We start from the raw sequence: 23,850 nt of genomic DNA on the forward strand, positions 1-23,850 counted from the left end.
AGATTTAAAACAGTTTTGGGTTTTCTGTTTCTATGGTACAGTTTGAATCTTGTAACTTATTCATTTTCTTATCATCTCTTACAGTGAGAATTATGTTGAGAGAAAAATAATATAATTCAAGTTTTATGTAAAGACGATTTAATAATCCCTATTTATTGCTTACTTATTCACTATGTAAGTTAGGATTGATATCTGCAACCTCCAAGCTATATTTACACCAGCCGCCACTGCTGGATATTAGAAAGGCCTTTGACACAGTAAACTACTCTGTGTTGCTTGATAAGTTGTGTAGGGCGGGTATTAGTGGCGTGGCTAATGGATGGTTCTGTTCATACATGAGTGATCGATCACATATTATATGTCACTATTGGTAGTACTAATAGTCAAGTCTTGAGAGTGGACTCTTGTGTTCCACAAGGCTCAGTCCTGGGTCCAGTATTATTCCTCATTTTCATTAATGATCTTTTCTCTGGTCAATTCCATGGAATGCTAGTTTCTTTTGCTGATGATACTTCATTGTCTTATTGTAGCAATAATAAAGAAACTTTGAATAGTATTATAATGCAATATGATCTTGTTGAACTCCTTCTTCTGTAATCGTCTTTCTCTAAATGCATCCATGACCAAATATATATTATTTACACTGTCTAATTCTTGGCAATTACATAATCCGTTGAAGTTTCATAATAATACTTGTAATTATAATGGTTGTGTTTGTGATGTTGTATTGCAAACACAGTCCGTTAAATATTTAGGTTTAGTGGTGGATGAGAAGCTCACCTGGTTCACCATATTTCCAATCTTAGAAATTATCTAATTATTATTTTGAAAAAGTTCCATTTTCTCAGTAAATTTATCCCACAGTCAGTTCTCAAGCAGATCTATTATGCACTAGTCGACTCCAAGTTGAACTATGATTATAGGCTGTTGGGGCTCAACATACATAACTCATTCAATACCTTTAATGATGTTGGAAAAGGCGATAATACGGGTTATGAAAAGAGTAAGTAGGTTTGATCATTCTTTTCCTATATTTCAATTCTACAAGTGCTTGCCATTACGATACATTTATATATTTAAAGTTCTTTCATTGTTTTTCAGGATGTCAGGTAATTAGTGATCAGATTGGTGAGGCTGATTTAGTATACAGAAAAAGAGGAATGACTAACAATATGTTGAAACTCCCAAAATCCTATAATACCAGTTTTCAAGAATCGTTTGTGTTTTTAGGGCCAAAATTCTTCAATCAGCTACCCTTTGATATTAGACAAATTAAATATTATCATTTTTTCAAGAAGCAAATTTGCAAGTGGCTGTTATCACAACCGCCTGATTCAATTGAGAGTTTGTTTGCTATTTTAGGTTAATTTTTCTTAAAGGTATAAATAAAAAAAAGCACTAATTTATTTTGAACAGCACTAATTGCTATTGTTGGAGTGATAGTACCTAGTGTGAATGTGGGTGTGAATGAAGCATTACAATATTTTTTTAAGCTCTGCTCCTACTTGCACGCGAATTACATTATTATAATCCAGCAAGTAGTAATTTTGTTGTACAAAAAACTGTCTTTTTTCCTAATGCCTACTGGTTTTAAAGCTTACTAAATTTTTTTGAAACATGTAATAATTATTATCTGAAATTTCTGGATGGATATTGTAAGCTGTTTCTAATGCTTTGTTTTTTGTTCAATAAAAAATTATTTGATTTTTTGTATTTTTTCGTAATATTAGATTGATAGACGTTTAGCATTCTAGAACATTGAGATTTGGAAAAAATATCCGCGTTTCCAAATTTTGAAAAACTGTGATCTTTTCTTGCATGCTCATATAATTGAATAGATTTAATTGTCCAGCTATATGACCTTGGATGAAAAGTTCGCAATTTCGAAACACTATTGTCCCTGAGTTCCATCAAGATATGGATGAATAACGTTATTATTATTATTTTTTTATTGAGGCAGCTGACTTTTATTGAAGGAAGGAATTGGCTTATGTACCGCAATAGGAAATTCACGAATGAAGAAGCATGATCATGTCTGAACTACTGGACCGATTAACTCAAAATTTTGCATATAGATTCTCATTTTAAATTCTTCAAGATTCCAGTAGGTCAAGTTTTCAGTTTGTCAAGTTTTTAATTAGACTCTTGCGGAGATCGGGTTTCCTGATAGTTGATAATGAAGTTATATAATAAGATTTTTTGAAAAATATTTATCCAAAAAATATAGGTAGCTATTTTTGAAAATTCAAAAATTATTAATTGTAACAGGACAACATGAGGTCTTGGAATTGGCCATTAGTCTCTAAGTATCGGCAATCTTCTAAACTTGATCATAGAAGTACACATTTATAGATTTTCAAATAAACCTTATTCAGTAAAACTCACTAGATTTAGGACGAGGCAGATTTTCCGGGATTGGTTTTAAAATTCGAGTAGCTCCTATCTCCGATCCCGATCCACCTTGTTGTGTATTGCTGCAACAAAAATAAAGTACCTACATTCCACTAACAGTACATATCCAAGTAACGTTTGATAAATGAATATTTATTATAATAACAGTTCTAAACTTGAGTTTCTTGACCAGTGATAAATTTAATGCTTTTCAAACTCCTCTACCTACGATACTACCGTAGGTAAGGAAAGTACTTAGTATTTATAAATGAATAAAGGGGGTTTTAACTCTTTATAAAATTTATTAGATTAAACTAACAGTTATAAATAATATATCAAATGAAAGAGCAACTCAAACAGTTTTGTTTGTTGTCACCAGTCCGCATGTGCGTGCATTGTTTCCGCCACAATCCGCTAGGTAGCGGTAGTAGCAAAGATAGGCCGCGTTGGATATGCTATGCATTGCCGTCTCGTTCTCCCGACCTAACGCCATTCGATTTTTACCTTTGTAATATTGTAGCTTCATCAAGGATCGTGTGCCTCCATCTCACCTCACTGAATAATTGAGAAATCGGATTGAAGCAGCTGTTGCTACAATTACTGAAGACACTCTTATGAACGTTCGGAAAGAGCTCGGCTATAGGCTGGATGTGTGCTGTATGACAAATGGTAGTCACATTGAATTTACAAGGTTCTTAGTAAAACGTTTTGAGTTACTCTCTCATTTGACATATCATTTACAAATGTAAGTTTAATGCAATTGATATTATAAAGAGTTTAAACCCCTATTATTCATTTATAAACACTCTGTATTGCTTTCTGCAAAGATTGAGATACCCAAATTTCTTTACGTTTTGTAAAATTCTGTACGTTATGTGTGTGAAGCTATATTTGTGAACAGGATATTTCAATCCTCAGACAATTATGCGGTAATTAAATTTTCAGGTGTGATTTGTGTTCACTTCTCTTTTCCTGTTGTTACTTCCAGATAGGTACCTTATTTGATTCACCATAATTTTATTGAAGAAATGCGTTTAGGGTGTCTCCAACATTCAAAATATCGTTTTCTTCAACGCTAGAACTTGAATTCAGATTCTTTACTGAATTCCCAGATTCCTGTAAAATAGACTCAATACTTTCAGCATTGATTGTATTGACAACTCCCTGTAATACGTATTTATCTTGTTGTTGTATTGACTGCCCATTTTTTTCTGGTAGGCCTTTTCTGGGTTTGTCTTAATCTAAGATCTTTGATTTCATCATTCAATATTGATTAACATTGAATTATATTTTCTGATTGCTTATTCAATATTATCAATTTCTCTGATTGCCAATGAATTGTAACCAGAGGAGCATTAAAATGAAAATACAACTGAAGTTATATTATATTCAACGATGTGAGGAACAATTATGTACTAAAAATATTGTATACAAAGCAAAGCGCACATTTAGGAGTTGTTATTAATTTCATATAGCATTGAGATGAAAAACTATGTTTTTTTTAGACCCATCAGAGTAAATCTTGTCTGTATGTCGCGTCGGCGAGATATCGGTGTGTAAACGGCTAATGGCTGTTGGGGTTGGTGTATCAAAAATTCTAACATCAGAAGCTAATCTCCTTCAAGACATACTGGCAACAGGTCAGCCCGAGTTGAAAGCAGAGAAAGGTCGAGAGAAAACACTTATGTTACTTTCAGTTATTAATTGCATGCGCCATTGCAATTAATAGTCCAAATGACAGCTGACTTTTTACCAAGTTACATCGAGATATGAAGGCTGTGCAAAGGCTGAAAATAAACTTTCTACTCGTGATATTTTTCGAAGTTTTTCGATTTGTATCATTTTTATATCATGAAGCTATCAAAATGAAAAAGTTCTCTCAGGAAAACATCTTTTTTCCGATCATTACTTTTTGAGAAAAGTGCGACTGAAGTTTGAATTTTTGGGACAGAACATTTCAAATTCGGTACGATATAAATCCATGAAATTTAGAGGATGGATTCTTCATGGTATTGTTGATCTAGTAAAATAAAAATTTTCAGAAAATATCAATTTTTGGAAAAGTTATTCAATTTACCAAAAATAACCAAAAATGACTCAACTAAAAGCTATTTTTGGTCATTTCTAGTAAATTGAATTACTATCTTAAAAATTGATATTTTTAAAAACATTTTGTTTTACTAAATCAACAATACTATGAAGAATTCATTCTCTAAATCTCATGGAATTATCTCTTACCAAATTTTAAATGTTCTGTGTCCTAAAAATTTAAACTTTAGACGCTCATATCTCAAAAAGTAATGATCAGAAAAAAATGTTTTCCTGAGAAAACTTTTTCATTTTGATAGTTTGATGATATACAAATCGAAAAACTTCGATTGCCAATGAATTGCAATCAGAGGAGGTAATTGACAAAATGTATACATACAATTATTATATATTAAGTTGCTAATACTTAACTTAGTCCTAATCATGCTACCCCACTATAATAATATGTGTCGGGGTGATCATAAAAATCAAAAATAGTCCAGGCAATGAATGCTCAAGAAAGGGTATGAAGGAAAATGTTGAGAAGACAATTTTTGACCCCGCAGTTCTGTTAAAGGTAGAGTAGGGAGGTGAACATATCAAAAGTCCCCACCCCTACCCTCTGTGCTAAGGGTGTGGGGTGGTTTAAAAGTACCATTTTTGGTTTCTCGCATAAAACTCAAAAACTATGCATCCTAAGAACTTGGCTGTCATATAACAAATTAAAGGTTACATAATTTCCTACAATATTTATTATACACCTTTTTTCATATTTCCTCTAGTTTTCGAGATATCCACTCTTGAAGGTGAGACATTTTTGAAAAAAAAACACGTTTGCCACCTATTTTTTTCTATTTTCGCTCTTTTATAACTTTTTAAAAATTGATGGGAAAAATCCACATTAATTATGAGCTTATAGAGAATTAAATTCTCTTCAATTTGATATATAATTTCACTTACGAATTTCCCTACACCTTTGCAGCAGCTTTAGTGTTGAGTGTGAAATCTCCATTTTTGCATAAATATTGGACAAAGCAATTTGGAGGGAATGTTTGACTTTGCAGCTGTTTCGCTAATAATGCTGATTAGAAGCTTAGTTTAGTTGAAACTTGATGTAAATTTTATTTCATTTTTAAATTTTCATTATCATCCACTCTCTATCTTTGAAAAAGTATAAATAGTCATTTGGAAGCTCTATATATCAATTGCCACACACCATGTTCTCTAGAAATTGTGAGAGATCTTCCTAGCCCCAAGAATTTTGAGAGATTTTTCGATTGCTGTAAGTATTTTAGACTCATTCACTGGATATATGCACAGTCTTAAACTATGGAAATCACTTGGAACGCAATTAAATATACTCGGTTAACTAATTTAAGAGTAATTGAATGAGTTTATGTTCATTCCTGTTCCTTCAATATTTTTCGTATAAGATCATCCTATCAAGACTTCTCTTTGACTTGATTTTATTTTACTTGACCAATTTTGTAGGTAAGGTCATTTCAATGGAAAATAATAAGGCTGCAACTAAACAATAAATCACGACTAGCGTTTAAAGTTAACTTATTGACCAAAAATACAATTTGTTGTTAATCACTGGTAAAATCTACCGACCCATATCAGGCGATATATTTATATGAATTCAAATGCATTCACAGGCAAGTTCATATTAATTCATTACACATTTTCTTGAAGTAGCCTTGGTAGAGGCTGGTTTGGCCTATAGACGAGGGATTTAATACTGTGTCCCCTATACAAAAACAAAAAAATTAGAATTCCAAATACTGCATGCCTCAATCCCCCAACAGGCTACCTAATACCAATCAAGTCAACTTTGACGTGTAGTACTTTACTACACAAGCTAATAAAAATATCAGTTGAACTTGGATATGTTTTATACTGTCCTAGAGTATCTTATTTTTGATCAGTTAAATATATAAAACAGCAATTTCGAAAATATAGATACCCACCTTACAGCCTTATTATACGTACGGTACTGTAAGTGTAAAGTATTTTGAAATTTTGAAAATCCTACTTCCGTACTTGATTGGCATATTATATTTATGCTTGGTAGAAGAAACTGGGATTGATTGAACCCATTATCCTATTTATTCCTTAAGTCTTCTTATTGCATTTTATCTATTAATTTCGCTATTCTATGTCAATAGCATTACAATTTTCTAAAGTTTCATGTATTTTTGAAATTTAAAATTTGCTTCTAATTTCATTTTTTATAAGTGCTATATTTAGATCAAATTCTTTCATCGACTTGTCGGCAACCTAGTAGGTTCATTTGTATGTCTTATTTCGTCACACAGTTAAGATTATTGTGGTGTTTATACAAAATACAGTATATAAAATAATTTTACAATAACGTTAATTTTATCAGTGCTTAGATTATTTCAGCACTTTAGTCATAACTGTAGTCACACCTGATTACAAATAATTTCTGTGTTACATACCCACGATTCCTACAGTTATATGTTAAATTGATATGAATAGACTAAGTCTATTTGGATTATGCGGAGAACAATCAGAGTACAACAAACCTGGACTCAGAGTCAGCCTCCTGATATTCCTCCAAATTTATTAATCGTATTTTGGAAGGCGTGCAGCCTTCTATTTCATCGGCGTGTCTTTTCTTACATGTCATGATTGGTGTCGAATGGGCAGCACCAGAGAAATCTACAATGTTGAGCTCATTCATTGGGTCCACCTGAAAAAGGAAAGCTCATAACTTTTCTAATATTTGAGATTTTAATTAACTTCAACTTTGAATAAAAATTTACCATCAGTTTGTACTAATAACATAGTGGTAGGCTATTTATTTGTATCCCAGACCATATATCAGTCAATAAAATCAACTACATCGAAAAAAATACATCATTGGAATGATGTTCATTGCCAACAAAAATTGATATTTAGTTAAACTGCAAGAAAGCCCTGTACGAAGGTAGGAAAATGTGTTGTTTTATACGAATTCCATTAAAGTGAATCAACTGAAACTATTAACCATTAATTAAAATTATGTGAATTTTTAGCATCAAAATCGCCCGACAGATAAAAGTACCTGAATAGATATTTTGGGATGGTTACAAAGTGCGATTTCTAATGAGCGACGATGGGGAAAGTAGTTCAATGTGCGACACTAACCCTGGTAAAGAGTTCTGTTTTTAAGAAGAACAATGAGGGAATGCCAAAAATGGTAGACGGTGTAATATTACATTTTTCTCGATTAAAATCGATTCTTCAATTCGATATTCAAAATATTAATAACACTTGATAGCAAATATCAGTGTAATCGATATGTGGACTTAACTTTTCACCAGGAATTTATCAGATAAACTTGTGTTGAACATCCTACTGTAACACAGTTCTATTTCTGAATTAACAGATAATTCTAAACAGCATAAAGGGTGAATAAATTAAAAATAACTTTAAAAAATAAAGTTTTATTGAAAACAATAGATATAATGTTTGTAGACTTGTGTTCTTTGCTAATTGGCAATCGATGACATATTTATCCTTTGAAGCTCTAGGCACTTATTCCAGGTATTTCTGCCAGGCGTTTCTTATGCCTTTACACAGCTGGGAAGGGTCCTGAGTGCTGGACACTGTCGTTCTGTCTACTATGCATATGTGCAGACATTGCTTGAGTATGGCATCTTGGCGTGGGGCGGTGCCTCCTTGGGTGTCCTGCGTCCTGTTGCGGTCCCACAGAGAGCACTTATTAAAACACTATTGGCCAAAAATCATAGACATCCAACACATTTACTTTTCCAAGAATTCCCTGTTTTAAATATAAAACAATTATTTATAAAAAATTTACTTGTCCTTGTAAAAAAGTAACTTTGTCTTCAATGAAATTCAACATTATTATCTCACTGGAAATAAATTGCATATAAATATTCAATTTCCCCATTTAAGAAATTCAATTCAACTTGGAAACTGTTTTCATTCAGCCCATTGGCTTTACCGTAATGTACCGGCCGAGATTTCAACTACTGAGGGGGTTAGCGTTGCCGTCTACAAGCGGAGAGTGAGCAGGTGGCTGCTCTGCATCGGTTCAGATGCTGCGGAGGCTCTTCTACATGCTCCATATAGATGAATATTTCTAGTTCTGAACACAAAATACCATTCAAATAATACACACAATACCACGCTAATAAAGCTATATTACTCCCAACTCAGCCCTTTAACCGCCGTCGAGCTGACACTTTTATTTTATTTATTTATTTTTTCCTATCTTTAGTTTTAAAATTTTTTATTAAAATAAACTCTCTTATTATCCTTTCAAATTTATTTATTATTCATAGTTTGTAATTTTTTTATTATTGCTAGTGTTTGCCCTCTGTCTGATAATTTGCGACTCCTCCCTGCACACGGACAAATCATCCAGGCAGGGAGAATTTATTCATGTAATTTATAACACTTTTATATTTTGTGAATATGTAATATTTCATGAATAAACCAATTTGAATTTGAATTTGAATTTGAATTTCTCTCAAACTATTTAATGGCTGGCTTATGTTAGTGTTTGGCTTCTGTTGAAATTTTCCTAAATAATTGGAAGTTAAGATGTTTTATTTGTGATCTAAATGTTTTTGTAAAGTTTATTGATGTTATTGAACATACGTGAAATGTAGATTTCAAATTTTCTTTTCATTTTGTGTTGAAATTCTTGTTTAATGTTGAAAGCCATAAGCCTGTACGCTGAAACCTGTAAACGATAGATAAGTATTCTTAATTTATAAGTTATATATTTTGATCTTGATTTGAAACAATAATTTCTGAGTTTTTGTGAAAGCTTTTGAATCTATTTTGATGAACAAATCAAACATATTTGTAACCTCAATCATGTTCAATTTATAAGTTATATATTTTGATCTTGATTTGAAACAATAATTTCTGAGTTTTTGTGAAAGCTTTTGAATCTATTTTGATGAACAAATCAAACATATTTGTAACCTCAATCATGTTCAATCTACATTCGGTCCATGTATTATTATTTGTTCTGGTGTAAACTGAAATTTTTGAATCATTTAAAAAAAAAATATTTTGATTTGCTCTGAGCTGGATTTCTTATTCATAAGCATTAGATCCATTCATGATATATCAAGATATTAGCTTATTTGGAACCGATGACTTTCCTTAGATGATAGGTGAAGGTTAACCAACCTATTAGGATAAATTGGTAGCATGCGTAGTCTTATGTGTAGCAAATGTCTATATTGGTAGCAAATGTGTAGTCTTATGTGTGGACCCGCAATATGATATATTGATGATAATGATTGAATCAGTTCCCACCACCTCCCATGAAAAGGAATCAGTTGTTAAGCAAAGATGAAACAGTTTTCAGCTTCGAACAGCTCAAATTCATCTTCATGTTATTATCATACATCTATATACTTATTGAATTCTAATCTCACTAACCCACTCACTCATTATGATTTCTAAAAAAAACTACTGGATGGATTGCAACAACGCTTCTTTATAGGTCCTAGGTGGTCACTAAGAAATCTTTTGGCGATTTTTCTATTCTAATGATGGCTTTTAAGGGTTTAAAGTCTGTCTTTCAGCATGTAAATTCTTATTATTCAGATCTCTTAATCATAATTGTAATTTCCAGACAATATGTTAATAGAACTATGATCTAGAGAGATAGCCATTTCAGAATAGTTTCTACGATTGAAATTGCCAACTAAATTAATTGACAGTACAATTTTGTCAGGTTGGCAGTAATTTGAGAATGGTTTCTAAACTAGTTTTGAGATTCACTTAATTAGGTTAGCAGAATGTTTAATAAGAATGCATTAAAATAATACATCATTTATTAAAAAGTAATTCAATTGAAGCAATGCTGCTTTAATCAGAGCTATCCCCGGATGTATAGATAATTTATTGGATCTTAATGTTTCAGATACAGATACAACATTTTATATGGTTATTGGTTTTATCAATATAATCGTATTCTATCATGAATATAGGCACAAATTAATGTCATTCCGTGGTCATTTCCGTGGACATCTTTCACGGCTGTTACCCAAAAATTACTATGGAGTGCCTTTTACATGACTGTTGTGCGCAGACTATAGGTACTTTTGTTTGCATATCCAATAGATCTCGAAAACTGCTTTAAAAATGTTGATGAATTTTGGATAGTTCAGTATGATAGGTGAAGGATATTTTTAAAGCTTCAGAAGTGTCCTTAGCGGAATCTTTGTGCAAAGAATGAGGAAAGTTGATGAACATTTAACATAGGGAAACAAAGGGATTCTCTATTGAAACGGCCAAATAGTTGTTGTAACCTTCCCAAATGTTAAAATATATTCAGTAGTAGTATAAGGCGCTTTTTCCATTAATCAATTATCTTTTTTTATTAATCAATTATTGCCAACATTGATTGGTTAACCAAAGAAGATAAAAGGTAGCGATTATGCAGTTTACAGACATGACTATTCTATAAGAAATTAAAGCTTACATAATACATGTATATACATAATAATGTAGCTTTCCTACAATATTGATCTTACAGCTTTTTCTATATCTCTTTCACTTTTCGAGATATCTGCTCTAAAAGATGTGAAATTTTTGAAAAAAAACACATTTTCCTTTAATTGTTTGATTTTTGCTCTTATAACTTTTTGAATATCGATGGGAAAAATCCATGCTGTTCATGAGCTTATAGAGCATAAAATTCTTCTCAATTTTATGTATAATTTCACAAGTTTACGCACATCCCCACTGTTGCAGCAGCTTCAGTGTTGAGTGTGAGATCTTCAGTTATGCAAAAATAGACCAATTGATAGAGGAATTTGGAAAATATGTTTTAAACACAATTTTTGACCTCGCAGCTTTGTTGGGACCAGTTGGGGGGTGAACATATCAAAAGTCCACATCCCTACCCCTTGTGCTAAAGGGATGAGGGTGGTTTAAAAGTTGCATTTTTCAATGTTTTGCTTACACGCTCATATCTTGAGAAAAATGCGTTCAACCGATATGACTAGCTATTCAGAAGTGAAGCTTGATAAAGTCTCTACAATATTTGTTCTTTGATGATTTGTGATATCGACAAAATTTTTCGAGATAAACGCTCTTAAAAGTGTAAAATTGTTAAAATAACAGCTTTTAATCCTTTTTTTTTTGTTTCGATAGTCCTCTCATTTTAGCAATATATATTAACAAGAGAGAGTGAGACTGTGTGTTTGCAACATGTGTGTTTTTTAATTTTCCAGTCAAGAAATATTGTTTGAAATATGTTTAATTATAAGTAAACTTTTGTTCCATCTCTGATAGGAGCTGTGGTGATGAAATTTTCCAACACAAAAGAAAAAGACATGGAAGCAGTAATCAAAGACTGGCTGAAGTCTTCAAAAACTCGGTTTACCAGCAAAGAAAAATCTAAGTAAGTCTCAATTTTGATTAATTTAAAACAGAATATGAAGTCAAACATTTTTTTTTCTATGGGTGATGCCCACATGAGCTCTAGGCTTGTGCTAAGCATTATTAGTTAGTAATTATACAGAGTGAGTCATATGTATGGGAACCTTTCAATAAATTGGAGACTGTTGTAGATATAATACTGTAACTTTCAGGATAAGTTACTGGTCAAATACTATAACTTTTGACGTACAACTGAATTTCAACCCCTTCATAAGGGGTTGACTAGGTTCAGAATGTATAATATGGTGACTTAAGGGTTGTAACTCGAATATTTTTAATGTAAACGCCCATTGTGTGGTACATTATTTTAAAGGGCTTTTTTAAACAAGAAAGATAACATCAATTAAAATGTTCTATGATACTTGTATCCAAAACGGCGGCTGATTGAAGTTTCAGTTTGTAAAGAAATGAGGGGTTGTAACTAAAATATTTTTAATGCAAACACCCATTGTGTGATACATCACAATAAAGGCCTTTTTAAAACTAGAAAGATGACATCAATAAAAATCGTCTATGACACTTTTATCCAAAATGGCGGCTGATTGAACTTTATCAATTATTTCTTTAAAAACTAAAACTTCGATCAGCCGCCATTTTGGATACAATTATCATAGAACATTTTTATTGATGTAATTTTTCTTGTTTTGAAAAGGCCTTTGAAATTGTGGACCACGCAATGGGTGTTCACATTTGAAATATTCGAGTTACAACCCCCAAGTCACCCCCTTAAGAGGGATGAAATTCAGTTGTATATCAAAAGGTGGAGTATTCGACTAATAACTCAATCAATCAATCATTTATTTCTTTCCAAAACATACATGAAAATGTACATGAAAAAGTCAAAAACTTAAAACTAACTTAAAGCTAAAGAGAAATAGTGACAGTTTAAAATCATTTTTTTTTTACAGTAAACTCGTTTATACTGTAGCATGCTAAATCTATCAAATATGCTCTCAACAATTCCTTGAATTTTGATCTATCAGGTTCATGTCTTATGCAACTTGGGAGACAACCAATAAATGTTATTCCCATGTACGTTGGACTTTGTTTATATTTTTCCTTATTGTTTATCTTATTGTATATAGTGTAACTTATCCTGAAAGTTACAGTATTATATATTATCTACAACAGTCTCCAACTTATTGGAGGGTTAAAAACTGTGATGTATTGAAATGAAATTCAATTTTAATAATTATTATTGTTGTTTCTTTATTTTATTAAAGCAAAAATCTCCCTATTGGCCATCCAGACATCTATGGTTTTTTCCCAATGGGTGATACAAAGCTAATACTAGCAAATGGCTGATACAAAGTCCAACAGCTGATTTACAAAAAAGAAACTCCCGATTAACTACCAGGTTTATGCCCTTTATCAAATACTAATACTGAGAAATTCAATTCAATGATAGTAAAAAATATATAATATTAACTGATAGACTTATTTTTACTTTAGTTCTATTAGTTTCAAGTATAATGCCTAGCTTGGCAATATATTTCACTGTACTTACTTTCTGTGTCTGTATTTCCTACCAGCAATTTTAATGATCAAATGTATCTCATAAAGCCTGTGCAAAAGCTAAAAATAAACTTTTTACTCGTGATATTTTTCAAAGTTTTTCGATTTGTATATCATCAAGCTATCAAAATGAAAAAGTTCTCTCAGGAAAACATCTTTTTTCCGATCATTACTTTTTGAGAAAAGTGCGACTGAAGTTTGAATTTTTGGGACAGAACATTTCAAATTCGGTACGATATAAATCCATGAAATTTAGAGGATGGATTCTTCATGGTATTGTTGATCTAGTAAAATAAAAATTTTCAGAAAATATCAATTTTTGGAAAAGTTATTCAATTTACCAAAAATAACCAAAAATGACTCAACTAAAAGCTATTTTTGGTTATTTTTAGTAAATTGAATAACTAACTTAAAAATTGATATTTTCAGAAAATTTTTGTTTTACTAGATCAACAATACCATGAAAAATCTATCCTCTAAATCTCATGGATTTATCTCTTACCGAATTTGAAATGTTCTGTCCCAAAAAATTAAACTTTAGGCGATCATATCAAAAAAAGTAATGCTCGGAAAAAAATGTTTTCCTGAAAAAACTTTTTCATTTTGATAGCTTGATGATATGCAAATCGAAAAACTTTGAAAAATATCACGAGTAAAAAGTTATTTTTTAGCCTTTGTACAGCCTTAATAGATGAAAGTATTGAATAGTACTTTCTAAATGTAAAATAAAAATATGAAAGTCGAATATTGTCTTATTTTCAAGAAACTTCTGAATTTAATACATTCGCTTTTTGTGCATCTATAACTAACTATACACCGTAATGATAATCGATAGTTCAATAATATCTATGAAAGGGAATATATTCTACTATCATTTAGTTTTTGTTGTTTGTAATAATATCCATCAATTTATATTAAAACACATCATCAAGTACCCTACCCTTTATTATTCTTTTTTCTCTTAAAACAAGACTTGTTTCAACTTATCTTTTTTTATTTAGGAAAAATTGCTTTAGATGAGTTGGAACTAGTCGTGTTTTGGTAGAAAAAAATACAAAGAGTACGGTACTTGAAGATTTATATCATGTTTTAATAATTTCAAAGTAGCCTTATAAAAGATAAGTGATAATTATTCATATTAATAATGAATTAATAGGTCATTGAGAGAATAAATTGCTGGAATAATGATAATTCATTCAACTTTGTTCATTAACTCAATTATATCTAGGCATAATAGTATACAACATAATTCACAGAAGAATTGATATCCAATAGCAATAGTTTAATCTATCTTTACATATCTTTGTGGGTTTATAATCACATTATTGACATAAATCAAATACTTACCTACCCTACTAACAAATACAAATGATTTCACAATATACAATAATACAAATGATTCTATAAAATACAATTTTTCTAATGGTGTAATGAATCTATGCATATCAAAAATAGCATGGTCGGCCTGAACCACACGTTGCCTTATTGAGCATGTTTCAGCCTTCTATCTAAAGTAGGCTATATGGTCCAGCTCTTAGTTTGCATATATCACCTACTAGGAAAAAATCCATTTGTCTGAATAGGACTTTATAGTTGAATTTAATTTTTATTCAGTTTTGTGTAAAATTATTGTAAAGTTAGGGTTGAAAATTTACTTCACATTATATTGTGGTTATTCAAAAGTTTTATAAGATTTACAGTTTTTTTATGTAAAAATGGAGAATTGAAAAGGTTATTTATTCATAATTATAAAGGTAATCCTTCTCCATCTTTTCACAATAAAATATTGTAAAATGTATTTCAAAAAACGTTATTTTCATGTGAAAAAATGACAAAATGTGGGACAATAAATGTAGAAAAAAACGTTTTATTCATGTTCTTTTCTGAGAGTTTTTACTTGCTCAGTATAACGTGAACATGTAAAAACAAAAAAAATGTTATTTTCAAGTTTCAGGTTCACGTACTTTTCACGTAAAAAGTTGGAGCTTTGCCACCTTTTTTCACGTGAAAAAATGGGGTTTTCTAGAGTTTTTTTACGTGAAAGAAAAATCTGATGTGGTACACTCACACAACTTCCCTTGCTCATATTTGAAACTACGATCAGACTTCTGTAGGTATATTATGTGCGTATCTATAATTGTTTTCAGAGTACGTTTTCCTTTGTTAAATTCGATGGATTTTTTTAAAGTCGTCAAAACAGCTGTTCCTACAGATGAAATATCTCGACTATGTGTTCTTTTTATGAACTGCGCTACCTACCTACCTTTTGCACGAGAAGGAGGTTACTAAGTCCATTTCTCAAGGATGGGGTGGACCCCCCATTAGCTTCCCTGAAAAGAGACTCATGCCAGTTGATAGAGCTGACAAAAAACTATACAGGGTATGAATATGAAAAAAATCGGTCAAGTTATTTCTGAGAAAATCGTGAAAAACATGGTTTTTTAGTGATTATCCGCCATTTTTCTCAAGAATATTACAGAGCTCCTGCAATTTTCCCAGAAATGAGACTCATGTTAGTTGATAGGGTTTATAAATAGCTGAAGAAAATCGTTAGAGCCGTTTTCTAGAAAACCGTGAAAAAAATGGTTTTTTAGTGATTATCCGCCATTTTGAATTCAATTTTATTGAATTTCTTATTGTCGGATCCTCATGGTATAAGGACCTTAAGTTTAAAATTTCAAGTCAATCGGTTGATTAGGAATGGAGTTATCGTGTTCACAGACATACACACATACACACACACACACACACACACACACACACACACACACACACACACACACACACACACACACACACACACAGACCAACACCCAAAAATCATGTTTTTGGACTCAGGGGACCTTGAAACGTATAGAAAACTTGAAATTAGGGTACCTTAATTTTTTTGGAAAGCAATACTTCCCTTACCTATGGCAATAGGGCAAGGAAAGTAAAAACGCTCTTGTGTTATCTTGGACTTTCCTTTCACGAGAGGGAGATTCATGCATATTTGAATACATTTTTAAGTTATTAAATGAATTTGCTATCATATTAATTTAGGAAATAAAATCCTTATTTTCTAATTTTTTTAGATTTCATACTTTGAACTGTTATTTGTTCTAGAAATGTTCAAACACCGGAGCCTGGAGGAATATCTGAATGCTTCAAAAATTGAAATTGAATTGAGGTGCAGTAACATAAACCAGTATGTAGCTCAAAAAATTGCTAGGAAAAGATTAAAGTATTCTGGAGCACCACAATAAGGACATTTCTTCATAGATAAATGATATGCATATGAGTTATTTTAATAAACAACTTTTTACAATATTTATGTCGTAACTATTTACATTCCTTAATTATGAATATGTCAATAGACATCTATTCACTGAATCCAATTTACTGATATTGATTATAGATAATTAAACAGGTATACTCCCTTGTCTGATGCTTGTCGCAGCTGGGTTAGAATATTCTAAACCTTGCAAATGTTATCTTCATCCTAAGCTGCTCTCCTAGATTTAAAAGAGGATTTTTCTATAAAGGGGACATGCTGCTTATGGATGGCTATTGATCTGTATTGATATCAATACAGCTGGTTATGTTTTGATATCCATGGCTACCTATTGATGTGTATTGATATCAATAGATTTTTGGGCCAATACATATCCATGGATATGTATTGATGTGTATTGTTATCAATACAGCTGGTTATGTATTGATATCCATGGATATGTATTGATATCAATAGGTATTTGAATACCTATTGATGCGTATTGGCATAAATACCTATTGATATCAATACATTTTTTTTATTGATCTCTATTGATCACTTCCAATAGGGTCAGGGTCTACAACTCTCCAACAATGCAGCGTAAAAATGCATGCTCACCGTAGATTTGTAGAGCTTCGTTTTCTCTTCAATTTGATGTATTATTTCACTACTTAATGTTTTCCTTCTATTATTATAGCAGATTCAATGTGGTGGGTGAAATTATCAACTCTGCAACAAGTGTCAATTTAACAGTTCCACACCTTCAATAGACGGGCTAGAGATGTGTATTTTTGCTAAGTTTACCTCCCAACTAGTCTTCATTGAAGTACAAAGTCAAAAATAGTGTACCAGATGTTCCAGACTCAAATATCACTGTCAAGTGATCAATTGCTACAAAATTAAAATTTCACCCCCACATTGAATCTGCTATAAAAATAGGAGGAAAACATTAAGTAGTGAAATAAAAAAACAAAAAGAAGAGAAAACGAAGCTCTACAAATCTACAGTGAGCATTAATCTTTACGATGCATTGTTGGAGAGTTGTAGACCCTGAAAAAATATAATTAAAAGCTGTTATTTTAACAATTTTACACTTTTAAGAGCGTTTATCTCGAAAAATGTTGGAGATATCACAAATCACCACGAAACAAATATTGTAGAGAATCTATCAAGCTTCATTTCTGAACAGTTAGTCACGTCGGTTGAACGCATTTCTCTCAATATATGAGAGTGTAAGCAAAACATTGAAAAATGCAACTCTTAAACCACCCTCATCCCTTTAGCACAAGGGATAGGGATGAGTACTTTTGATATGTTCACCCCCTAACTGGTCCCAACAAAGCTGCAAAGTCAAAAATAGTGTTCAAAACATTCTCTCCAAATTCCTTTGTCAATTGGTCTATTATTGCATAACTGAAGATCTCACACTCAACACTGAAGCTGTTGCAACAGTCGTGGGGATGTGCGTAAACTTGTGAAATTATACATAAAATTGAGAAGAATTTGATGCTCTATAAGCGCAACCAACCAAGAGAAACCAAAAAATGGTACCTTTGAACCACCCCCCACCCCTTAGCACAGGGGGTAGGGGTAGGGACTTTTGATATGTTTACCTCCTCACTGCAGGGTCTGTTTTCAGAACTGCAGGGTCAAAAATTGTCTTCCAAACTTTTCCCTCTATACCCTTTTTTTAGCATCATTGCCTGGACTATACAGCTGAATTCCCACTAAGAAATCAATAGTCAGCTGAGCTTTATGACAGCTGAGTGTTTACAAGTTTGTGTTTCTTGAATGGTTCCAAATTTTCTTAAATAACTCAATATTATTCGTTACAAGTACTTGTAAGTAGCAAAAAAATATTGTCTCATTATTGCCACAACATTCAGCAACATTGTTGAAGATATTTTCATTATGATATTGTAGCAATATAGTCATAATATTGTAGCAATATCAAATTATATTTTACATAAATATTGTTCAGCAATACTTAATAATATCTATACAATATTGTCGCAATATTTAATAATATATAATGTAAACAATGTTCGGCAATATTGAGATAATATCAGTACAACATTGTCACGATATTAAACTATATATTATTTAAATATTGTTCAGCAATACTTAATAATATCTATACAACATTGTCGCAATATTGAATAACACATCATGTAAATAATGTTTGGCAATATTGCGATAATATCAAAACAACATTGTCACGATATTAAATTATATATTATTTGAATATTGTTCAGCAATACTTAATAATACTTATACAGCATTGTCGCAATATTGAATGATTTATCATTTAAATATTGTTTGACAATATTGAGATAATATATGTACAAAATTGTCGCAATATTGAATGATTTATCATGTAAATATTGTTTGACAATATTGAGATAATATCAATACAGCATTGTCACAATATTAAATTAAATATCATGAAAGTATTGTTTAACAATATTGAGAAAATATTGATACAGCATTGTCGCAATATTAAATGATATACTATGCAGATATTATTAAACAATTTTCAGATGATATCAATACAACATTGGCACAATATTGGATGATTCATCATGTTAATATTGTTTAGCAATATTGACATAGTATCAATATAGCTTTTGTAATGTTAGGAAAAATAATGAAAAATGTCACATTAAATATTATCAAGTTAACTTGAGAGAGAATTGATTTTGTAGTTCAAACTTGTCGATCTCGTACCACCAAAACAAAATTTTAAACTTGCCGCCTTTTAATGTCAATAAATCAGGTTGAATAAATGAACTCGATTGAATTGTAACAATAGTTTATTTAATTTTTTATAAAGTTTTGACATTGTACAAATTAAATAACCAGTTTATAACTTAAAATTTAACTTTTATTTGGTTGATACATTGAATTATATAACTCAGATTTCAGTAGCATTGAGATTTAATTGCTCCAGGTAGAGGAAGTTCATAATATATCCTGTTTGTTTCCGTACCTTTTTCACCTGAGATTCCCACTAGTTAGAACAAAAAATTTGGTTGCTCCACATTTATTGATAAAATTTTAATTAATAGCTTATTATTTCATTTATTTGTTCAATTAAACATAAAGTAGAAAATTTGTTTATTAATGTAACTTTTGAAAGTGTCAATTTAAATTTTTTAAGGTGATTAAAATTAAAAGTGGAATCTTGGGTAGGCTAAATTCACGTGAGTAGAAAATTAATTACCGTAATCTAATCTATTTTGAGAAAATCAGTAAAATTTGTTCATTATTTTAAAAATTAGGTTTTGTCAAAAAGAAAACATAATTCTGAGAATAGGTTTGGTAGTAATAAGTTTTTTATTGTTTAACATTCTTTTATTTTGTAAACTTGAAAAGTTTTCAATAAAAGTAATCAGATGCAATGTATTTTATTTATTGCCAACGCATTGTCAACTTAATGAAAATGGTAAATTTGTTAGTTTAGGATCCAGAGTAGAATGATGAATATTTTTATTAGACAAGAGGCAAAATCCTTCTTGGAAAATAAGAGTATCAAATGATTCTATCTCTGAAGTGGGGTTTCGGTGCTGATACAATCAAAGTAGACACATGAAACGCTCCAAATGGCATCCCTGAATGGGGAAAATCGAAACAAAATATTCACAAAGACCACAAATAATAAATGTTGAAACTTGAAAAGTTCATGGTTAGGTTAGAATTTGATAGTGACGCTAAGAGATACTTTGAATGATTTTGACTAGGTTAGATTACAAATCAGTTAAGTTCATTGAGTTGAAATGCGAGGTAAATTATAGAAAACATTGTAGATGATTATATCTGTATTCAAAATACCAAGTTCTGATGAACAACTATCTACTAAGAAGTAAGACGAAGACATCAACCAAAATGGAAAAATTGATTCATGAATCTGAAGCGTCCAAAGATACTATAGTGGTAGATGAATTAGAAGATAGGGAAAGTACAATGCAAGAGTTTGATACATCCAATGATACTATTGTATTGAATTCAAGTGATATGGAGTCGCAAGAACAACTGAACTTAACCCTAGTAGAGTCAAATGAATCCTTAGGTGAAGATTTTGTTGGTTTCCTCGATCAAAACGATAGGAATTGTAATAAACCTGAACTACAAGAAGTTGATGATTCAAATTTAAAGATTTCAAATGATCAAGTCAATAATTCAAACAATGATGCTCAACAAAACATTGAAGATTCTATTGCTCAATCTAGCGATTCACTTTATAATGTAAATTCTAAAATGGATATCTTGATGAAGTTTCTTGAGGAACAAAACAAAAGTATAAAAAATGAATTTAAAAAACAAGATGAAGCAAAAAATGAAATTAAAAGTGAAATTAACAGTGTAAAAAATGAAATTAATGGTTTAAACCAAAAACTTAACAGACAAAATGATAGGTTTGATGAGAAGTTTAATGAAATAAAAGCACAGTTTCAAACAATAAATCAGAAAGTTGAATGCCAGGACAAGAAAATTGAGAAGGTTAGGTCAGAACTAGACAACAAAATTACAAAACAAGAAAGTAGGTTAGATCAATACTGTATGAAAAATAACACAGAAATCGAAGAAATGCAGGTCAAAACTAAAAAACTTGAAGTACAAGTAGGTCAGGTAACCGAAACAATGAACAATGATACAAGTCAATTGAAAGATAAAATTAATAATATTAATGAAGAGATGGAAAATGTTAGGGCTAGTGTTCACAAACAATCAGCCATGCAAATCAATTTAGAAGATAGAATCACTAAGAATCTGAATATTTTGGAAGTTAGGCAGAACGAAGAAGCTGTCAAAGTCTGTACCTTACAGTTGGATGTAGAGAAAAACAGTGAAACAGTTGATAAATTACAGAAAAGAATCTCATCACAAGTGAACTTTGTACCGCAAGTAAATAATTGCTTTCCTTCTGACAAATACGAATTTCAAATGTCGATTGACAGGAGAAATCCTATGAACTTCATCAATAGCTTAACTGAATATTTATCTCGTAACCATATTACTGAATGGGGAAAAATAAAAAGTATTTTGGACAATAATTTGAATAAAACTTATCAACAACAAGAATGGTGGGACTTTGTAAAAACCGATATTGACAGTTTTGAAAGCTTCAAAAACAAATTCATCTTGAAGATGTGGTCGCAAGATATCCAGAAGAAAGCACGACAAGAACTTTAATTTGGAAAATACGTCATTGGTAGTAAGTTAACTTTAAGTGAATATTTTATTTCCAAATTTAATATCTGTAAAAATTTAATTCCGGCTATTGACAAAGACACAATTTTTGAAATGTTGAAAAATCATTACAATGAAAATATAATTATCGCTGCAATTGTTAGGAATGTAAAGAATGCAGAAGAATTTATTAAGGTGTTGGATGCATTCAGTTTATTAGATGAATATAGGGTGAACAAAAATCAAAACAATCAAGAAAATCAAGATAGGAATCAGTCAAATGACAATAGAAGATTTGATCAGGTAGGACGCAATAATTTTGATAATAGAAGAAATAATAACAACTTTCAAAGATCAGGTTATCAACAACGTCAGGAAGATCGTAGACAATCAAATAATTCAAACATGAATCAAATGAATCAAAACATGAATCAACCAGGTAATTTTCATCCTAGAAATCCAATGATGTTTCCGCAGCAGTTCAACTACCCGCCGCCTGGATATGGAGCATCACAAATAATACATCATCAACTGTAACTTTCATGAAACGACAGGACAGATTCCAGTAGAGATGATGATGAATAAAAAATTAGGTCATTTAGTTTTCAAAAGTATTAGATTTCCTCCTGATAATAAATTTGAACTTGAACCCGAAGAACTTAGAAATAGAAGAGTATTAATTAATATAAAAAATAAAGGAGTAATCAGAAGATTTAAACAGAATATGAGAAATAAAAATCCATGTAGAATCAATGTAGGTGATCAAGTCTTGATAAAAAATTACATTCTATCTAACAAATTGAAGAAAATATCTGCGAAACTGTGTGCAAAATATAAGGGACCGTATGTTGTAGTAAAGGATTTAAGAAAGGGTTGTTATGAACTTGAAGAAATAAAAACTGGAAAAAATTTGAAAGTAAATAAGTTTATGATGAAGCGTTTTTACCATAAAGATGATTAATTTTTCTAAACTTACGTGATCAATGGCTTGAGAATCATTCCAAAATAAAAAAAATGCAATTGAATACTATAACACTTTGTTAAATCAACTGTAGAAAATGAAACTTTGTTTAAAATAATAATGTAATTCAAACAAATTTTATTGAGTCATGAAATCTATTGTATTGGTACTGTTGTTTAGTATTCTTGTTGGTATGTATTAGTATTAGTAATTATTGATTTATAATTGTATTTTGTTTGAGTAAGAAATCCTGACCTTGAAGTCTTAAGGGATGCTCATAAATGTTGTGTAATGTAATTTGTGCTTATGAATAACCATGTAGCTTGTGTTGGTAATACAATGATTTAAATGACTTGATGAAACGTATTTTGAAAGTTTTGGAAAATTTATAAGTAATATTTAAATTTCATTGTGTTTAACTTCCTACTTTTATAGTAAATTCATAAACAAATGATTGACATTAATGATTAATAAAATAATGAATGTTCAAATTAATTGAAAATAAATTGCTGAAAACCATTGAAACGATTTAAATAAAGGAATAAATAATATAATATTGTTGTTACCTAACTGTCTGAATAATTCTGAATATGTATTTTGTTCACAATGACTTGAAAAATATTATGAAGGTATTAATAATGATTGTTATGTTTAATCTGTCAAACATGTATTCAAATATTGTTGAGGTATTCATGATGATTGATATATTTACTCTATATTCACTTGTATTCAGTAATAATAATGTGTATGTACTTGAAATAATAATATTGTTTAATTAAAATTGATTCATATGCTATTGATCACTAATATCCTATCTAAATATTTAGTATAACTCTTCTGTCAATATTTTATTTTATGATTTACTTGAAATTTGTGGATAAATTCATGAACTTACAATATTCATGATTCATTTTGTTTGAAATATGACTGACGATTTATCAACTTAACTATATTTTTGAGTAATAGTCAATTCTAAAACTTATCTTTAAAAAAAATATATATATTTTATTCTTATTAAAAATTTAAATAATATTTTTTTATTCTTAAATGCTCATACAATCTTGACGTG

At 30.6% G+C, this 23,850-nt stretch overlaps 1 protein-coding gene across 1 annotated transcript in view; it reads right to left on the reverse strand.

Moving 5' to 3' along the window:
* Positions 1 to 23,850, reverse strand: part of LOC120354910 — a 213,041-nt gene that overhangs the window by 83,570 nt on the left and 105,621 nt on the right. Inside the window, exons 2-3 of the mRNA XM_039443015.1 lie at positions 6,969 to 7,135; positions 2,386 to 2,474 (exon numbers count right to left, since the gene is read on the reverse strand). Coding sequence (XP_039298949.1) covers positions 2,386 to 2,474; positions 6,969 to 7,126 — 247 coding nt within the window. The 5' untranslated portion in view covers positions 7,127 to 7,135. The remainder of the gene's footprint in view (positions 1 to 2,385; positions 2,475 to 6,968; positions 7,136 to 23,850) is intronic.

The sequence above is a fragment of the Nilaparvata lugens genome, chromosome X, assembly GCF_014356525.2.
Source record: "Nilaparvata lugens isolate BPH chromosome X, ASM1435652v1, whole genome shotgun sequence".
NCBI classification, from domain to species: Eukaryota; Metazoa; Arthropoda; class Insecta; order Hemiptera; family Delphacidae; genus Nilaparvata; species Nilaparvata lugens.